This window comes from Lepidothrix coronata, unplaced genomic scaffold, assembly GCF_001604755.1.
Source record: "Lepidothrix coronata isolate B3197 unplaced genomic scaffold, Lepidothrix_coronata-1.0 Scaffold0, whole genome shotgun sequence".
NCBI classification, from domain to species: Eukaryota; Metazoa; Chordata; class Aves; order Passeriformes; family Pipridae; genus Lepidothrix; species Lepidothrix coronata.
The window spans coordinates 15,957,430-15,964,926 of NW_016690180.1; the positions used below are offsets into that span (position 1 = coordinate 15,957,430).

Here is a 7,497-nt window from a genome sequence, read left to right on the forward strand (position 1 = left end):
GAATAAAATAATAGGAGAAAGCTCATCATGTTGCATTTTTTAATGTTTTTTATTTGAAGTAGTGCCAAAGGACAGTTTAACCTTCCACCACTACCGCTACCATCACAACCTTTAGACTTATTAATACCTTCATTCACATGTTTCTGTATACCAGTGCTGATAACAATACCATCTGGGAAGATATTTGACTAGTGTGTTCTGGCTAGTAACAGACCTTTGATAATTCAAACTCATGTTTGTTTAGACTGTACTGTGCAGTACAGTTTCAGAACTATCTTCTTTACTCTGTCTGTAGGGGCTTTCTGAAAAAGCAATTTGCAGTTAAAGTGTTTTATTCCATGGGGTACTAGCTCCTGGTAGAGCTATCAGCACTGGATTTGAACTAAGATCTGTTTAGCCTTCCAGCAGGTAATCTTGATGGCCTTCAGACTAGAGATTTTGATGCCTACTTATAGTTCTATTAAAATAATCAGGTACTCTGTAGCTTTGAAACCCTCTTGTCTTACAGATGTGGTTAGGTGTTGATGTACCAAATCATGGTAGTAAACAGTCCAAGATGCAGTTGGAGGCCATCCTGCCCTGCCCTATGCTCTGTGAACTGACCTAGCTAGGCCTTGTTCCTCTATCTGTGAATGCGTGACTCATCGATATGGGCGTTTGTGTTGGGCCCATACCAACCTTGTTTAGTCCCACAGTGTTTTGTTCGCCCCACGGAAGCAAAGAAAGCAGCAGATGAAGCCAAGATGAGGTTTGCCCACATAGATGGAGATCATTTGACGTTGCTGAATGTCTACCATGCTTTCAAGCAAAGTAAGTCTGTCTGTTTTGGGAAATTATTTATAATGCTTTGTGCTGTCAACTTCGTTCCTGGGTTCCAAGGGCAGTTTGGAAGGCTTGGGCTTGGGTTTTATTATTTAAGTTCTACTTGCCTTTGGGGGTCAAACAAAACCAAAAAACTACCCAAGAAATCATGTAATGAACTGATGAGCATGGAGACAAGCCAGGCTTTTAAATCAATGCCGAGTAACCTTGGACAGAAGGAAGCAAGTGTTCCTATAATTAAGAAATATTGGAAGTTTATCTGACATTAATTATAAAAAAATCTGCATAATTGCTTAGTGATTTATCAGGGAAAGCAGTGCAGAAATTGGTGTGAATTCAATGCTGTGAATTTGGAGAAGGATATGTTCCTAGAACCAAAACCTTTTTAATCCTAACTTTTTAATATAGTTAGGAATTCTGTAATAAGGCTTTAGAACAGATGAGAGGCAAAGGGATGATGCATCAACAAGAAGTAACTTAGAGCCATGCAATACATTTATTTAATTTGTGTCATTTCTGTGTATGGAATTTAGGGAAAATGTGTGGTCCTCCACAGCATAGCTGAAGGATATTTTAGCAGCTTGAAAAAGATAGGAAAGAACAGGTAAAACTAGTTCTCTTAAAAAATGACCACCTAAGTGTCACACTTTTTTTACGTGACTTACGCTGGTGGCCAGTAAAAAGATTACTATTAACTGCCAGAGAGGTTAAATTACATGCTCCAGTTGCATTTTCCTGTAAGCAAACAGAAAAGCAACAGTTTTTACCTTGAGTAGGAACCCTGCAGCTTAGTGCTCCTTTCTGTTTCAGTTTTGATTTAGAAAATTTGTACTGAAACCTTCTAAAACTGTCATCATGTGACAATCCAAAATAAGAATACCTTCAGAGTAAAAGTCCCAACAAATTTATTCCATGTGTTTAAAACAATAGCTGAGAAACTTTTGTTAAACACCTGTAAATTGGAGATGTGTTGCTTGTGTTTTTCTGTTAGCTTTTTAGTTAACAAGGATCCAAGATGCCTTGCAAACATCCTGTGTGGGCATGTTTCTGGAAGCTGCTGCTTTCATACTCTTGGTTACTGAGGGATGGAATTATTTTGGGAATCATCTTTTGTTCAGTTTTGCTTTGAAATTGTGAATTGATTTCTGGAATCAGAAGATAAAATACTGTTACTGTTTGTATCTAGAACAATATAAAATGTTTATGGGTTATCTATGATGCACAGTTCAGGTGGCTCAGAAAGTAACATGCTGTGGTACTTCACTATACAGTAGAATCCTAACTGTACAAGAGTTTCATCATTCATACTTGATTTAACATATATTCTGTAAGATAAAGCACAGAAAGAACTTGGACCTACCTCAAATTACATAACTTTCCTTCTTTTCAATGCAAATTAAGAAAAGTCTCATTCTGTACAGGAGTTACCTTAAGTTTTAATTCTTGTTAAGACACACTTTGTTGGATTATTAAACTGACAAAGATTAGAAGAGCATTACTTGAAAAGTAACAGAATTGGTAGGGAATGTGAAACATGCAGGTATTTATCCTGACAGCATGGCAGAGACTTGCTGTTTTAGCAATTTCTTCTTAGAGCCTTCAGCAGTAGGAAGGGTAACACAAGAGTACAGAGTTGTGTTACAGTTGCTGTATTTTACCAGCCACCTACATTTACTTTAAGTGCTGTGAGGTGCATCACATTAAAACAGTCTGTATAGCTCTTAGCTGTTACCTGAATGCTTAATTTAAGGGGATTTCATTTCTAAAATACAGCTGTTATGTACAATCATCTTTCGTGTTTCCATGCTGCAGTTAAAGATTGCAGTGTTCCTTACATAAAGTTATGTTTTTCACTGCAGGTTTGGAAGACGATTTTTTTACTTACAGGGTGTGATTTTTGAAATGTCCAAAGTTTAGCGGTGTGTGGTATTTCAGCAGAACATCAGTGATTGTGTGTATGTTGTGTTGGTGAGGAGAAAAAACCTGATTTTTTTCTGTCCTGACCACACGCCTCCTGAATAGAAAGCAGTTTTGGCAAGTTACCTAATGCAGGAAATCAACTGAACAAACTAAAAGCTGCTGTCATCTATAAAAGTTTATGGATATTTTTTTTCTGGTTCATCTGACTGATCAGTTGGTTAGTTGCTATTTTATTTACATGTTCTAATTTTGATTCATGTTTTCTAATGTTGCAGATCATGAGTCGGTTCAGTGGTGTTATGACAACTTCATTAACTACAGGTCCCTGATGTCTGCAGACAATGTACGCCAACAGCTGTCACGAATCATGGATAGATTTAATTTGCCCCGTAGAAGCACAGACTTTACCAGCCGAGACTATTACATCAACATCAGAAAGGCATTAGTTACTGGGTATTTCATGCAGGTATGTGTGTATTCTCATAGGTAACTTAGTTCAGTGTTTATGTGGCTCATAATGTTAGTATGGTTGTTATAATTTGTCAAAACTTAATGACTGTTACTTAAATTATACATGGCTAACTATATTGCCACCTAGTCTTTGTCAGGTTGCTTAGTTATTACTCAGGTAGCACTAACCAAGTCCTGTGGTTGATGTCAGACAGCACAGGCCTGTATTAACTGTTGTAATAGTACTAATTACATAACCAGTACTAAATACTGTATGTTTGCCTGCCTTCAATTTGGTGTTAGTGCTGGATAAATGTGAAATCTCTGTTGGTGATGAATCATCTCTTTACCCTTCATATTTAAATGCAAACTTGAATTCCAGTAAATTTGCCGTAGACAAAGTGAGTAGTAGAATAGTTTAAAACTGTCAACAATTCTGTGTATAGTAAAACTTGGGAAACATAGATATTGACAAGAAGTTAAGTGTCTTGTAAAACTTTCATGGTAAATCTAAGATTTCTTACAGTTTTCATTGTGCAAAACTTTTTTTAAAATTATGTTTCTGTATCACATATCAGAATATGCAAAATATATGTAAAATAGAGCAAGGGTGATGCTTGCAAAATTGCTAAGAAGCTGCTCATTGAAATTAAAATACATGAGAGAAATACTGCTTTTTCAGTACTTCAGTGCCAGACACAGCCTGTCTTAAGAAGGGAGAGGAATTGGCACATTGTACAACTAATATAATCGTACTTTGGTAATAAAATTCAAGAACTAGGTGTAGATTATTTACGCAACAGAAGTAGGAGAACTAAGCATACTTTATAGAAACACCTAAATAGGATTAAATACTGTAGCACAGTGTTAGCTCAGGACTGAAGTAAGTCACGGGAGTATGTAACCACTTAATGGTGACTTATCCATGATATTCATGGAAAACTAATCTTAGCTGAAGTAACTGTGTGGTAAAGAGTAAGCAAAAAAAGTTATAGTACAGGAAGTAAGCTGAGGAAACTTTAAATTGAACAGAAAAAGGGAAGCAAATGACAAAATATCTTAAAGATGAGTTATCTTTCTCTTAGTGATTTGTTTGTTTGTATTTTACCAGTTGTCATAAAGAACTTAGATTTTTATCATTGTATTTCCAATCTAGTATTGGAGGTAGAAGAAGAATTGATATTTGAAAATTTACATCAAAATTCAAAGGTGGAAGCAAGTCCTGTGATGTTTTCAAATCACAGAATGGGTCAGGTTGGAAGGGATCACAGTGGGTCATCTGGTCCAACCTTCCAGCACAAGCAGGGTCATCCCAGAGCACATTGCATAGGTTTGCATCCAGATGGTGCTTAAATATCTCCAGTGAGGGAGACTCCACAACCTCTCTGGGCAGTCTGTTCCAGTGCTTGGTCACCTGCACAGTAAAGAAGTTCTTCCTCCTGTTCAGGTGAAACTTCCTGTGCATCAGTTTCTGCCCACTGCCTCTTGTGCTATTGCTTGGCACCACCGAGAAGAGCCTGGCTCCATCCTCTTGACACCTTCCCTTCAGATTCTTACAGACATTGATGAGGTCCCCTCTCAGTTGTCTCTTCTTGAGGCTGAACAGGCCCAATTCCCTCAGCCTTTCCTCGTAAGAGAGATGCTCCAGTCCCTTAATTATCTTTGTTGCCCTCTGATGGACTCAGTCCAGGAGCTCCATGTCTCTGTTGTACTGGGGAGCCCAGAACTGGACACAGCACTCCAGATGCAGGTCACTAGGGCTGAATAGGAGAGGCAAGATCACCTCCCAGGACCTGCTGGCAATGCTCTTCCTAATGTACCCTGGGATGCCATTGGCGTTCTTGGACACAAATGTATACAGATCAAACTTGGAACCTTTTCTAGAAGATGTGGCTTAGTCAAACACAGGTTATATCATTGTTACTGCAGAGGATAACTTAATTGACCAATACTGTACAGAAAATTAGATGTCAGATGATTTGCCACTGGTGCATTTAATGGTATTCATTTTATTCTAAGAGTGCAGAAGAATGGTGTAAAACTTTTTAATAGATTCAGAAACACTCTTGCGTGCAGTGCAAGCAGAAACTTCAGAAGTCCAGGCAACTGACAGTGCTCCTTTGGTGCATGCTAGTATTCTTTTGTCAGAAAGACACACAAGGAACCATCTAAACTGTCTGTCAAAACTAACCTGCCAAAATTTGTAACCTTAAATATAAAAAGTCTGGATCTTGTGATAGTATTTCTGCTTTTGACCTTTTAAATGCATTTGTATTTACAGTGTTAGACATGTTTGACTAAAGACCCCTTATTGGGCCTCTAGGTTCAATGACATGATAGATAATAAATAATCCCAAGCATATTTAAAAATTTCAGAGGGGAGAATGTGTAATTTTTACTAAAATTGTGACAAGAACTTGAACTAAAACATTTTCCTGTGGTGGCATGTGCCACTGTTGCCATCTGGGTTTGTTGTGTTGATAAAAGCGTTATAATTATCCCTTAAGTCATCAGCCAGGTGGGCTTTCTGGGGCTGCATAGTAATCTGTTGCAGAGATGAGCTGGCTTGACTCTTGGCCATCCTTTTAGAGTCATGTTTAGGTAGTCTAATTCACAAAAGTTTTAAACTAATGACAGATTCTTTGATGATCTTGGGGTTCAGGTGTGTTCATAGTATCTTGCTTACTACCACTGCTCATCAAAAAATGAACCCATTTACTAGACATACTCTATATCATCCTGTGGTTTCTGTGGAAGATCGTGGGTTTTTTATACTGTGAAAAACATCACAGAATTGTTGAGGTGGAAGGGCCCTCTGGAGGACACCTGGTCCAACTACCCCTGCATTTGCAGGCACTGGAATTGGTTTATGTCAGGGTTTCAAAGGAGTGTAAGTATGTATGCTGCCTCCCATGTGTCAGTGTTCGCTCCCTTATGTCACCCTTGGTGCTTGCCTGAGCCATTCAAAATCCTTTCAGCTCAGTGACCTGGCAGGCCACTTACACCTTCAAAGGGGAAGCAAGAATGGGCTTTATCAGCTGTGCTGAAACAGCTCAGGCCAGGAGGGAGCAGGAAAGTGCAGCAGCTGGCACGTCACCATGGCTTGCTGTGGAGCCATAGCTTCACTGTGTATTTCTCATAGCATTGCTGACACTGACCCTGAAATTCTTCACTGATGCATGTGGCAACAGGCACACTTTCTAGAAACATCTCAGTAGGATAGATACTGTGGGTCAGTGTTGGCTTGGGATCGAAGTCAGTCACAGTAGTATGTAACCACCTAAAGGTGGCTTAATCCCTGATATCAATGGTCTAAGGAAACATTTTCTTCTTAATTGGTATTATTCCAGTTCTTGTCTTTCCCTGGGAATTCAGAGGTCTTTGTACATTTCTGTAGCATTTTTCTTTGAGTAGGCTAAATTAGTTATTTTGAAATCTTTTTACTTAGTTCAGAATAATACAGATTAATCAAGAAATCAACTACACTATGATTATAAGTTACATGGAAAAGGAAATTGTATGTATTTGGGAAAGGTAGATTATAAGACTTTGCTACTTCAGTACATCTGAGCGAGACTGAGATGCTAAAGGTAAATTGTATTGGATTTTAACAGCATGCATTTCTAAAATGAAACCTAAATAAATGATTTGTTCTGTCCTTTTCTAGGAAGAACTAGAACAGATAAAGCACTCTGATATTTTTGTATGCATGTATATTTTGATCTAAAAAATCAAATTGATTTTAAACAGAACATCCTTTGAAAAAAAGCCTAATCCTACAGCATGGTGTGCTATCTTTGTGCTAGGTCTCTGACAGATGAGTGTCTAACCTAGTCTGTTTTGCAGCTATACTGCTATTTAATTTTGCAAACATTGTATTGAGTTGGATGAAATTAAGCCTAAATTGTTAAAGACAGTGTGCTGTTAATCTCCATTTAAAGGAATCTCTCTTGGCTTCCCAGACTTGAAATAAAGTAGAAGTGTAATCTCTCAAATCTTGGGTGAAAAGATTTGCAGTCTACTGAAATACTTTGTTCTAGTCCTAAAACATATTCTGGATAATAATGTCATAATATATAAAAGAGAAGCACACTCAAAGTAAGTAATTCCTTACTAAGGAGTTATTCTAACTTAAAATTTGAGGTAGCTTTAGAAGTCCTGAGGTTTTAATCTAATAGGTGGAATTCACTTTTGACTAGGCAAAAAAAAAAAAAGCTATGCGTAGAATTAAAAAAAAAAAGGGAAGAAAACAAGGGAGTATGCATCTATATTAAAGGAAACCAGCTGATGATGATCTGATCTAAA

The 7,497-nt window shown here is 37.7% G+C and overlaps 1 protein-coding gene across 1 annotated transcript in view; it reads left to right on the forward strand.

The window, feature by feature from the left end:
- The window catches only part of DHX15 (DEAH-box helicase 15), a 48,989-nt gene that overhangs the window by 33,617 nt on the left and 7,875 nt on the right, over positions 1–7,497 (forward strand). The window contains exons 11-12 of the mRNA XM_017824695.1: positions 688–810; positions 3,018–3,208. Of these exons, the coding sequence (XP_017680184.1) occupies positions 688–810; positions 3,018–3,208 (314 nt within the window). The remainder of the gene's footprint in view (positions 1–687; positions 811–3,017; positions 3,209–7,497) is intronic.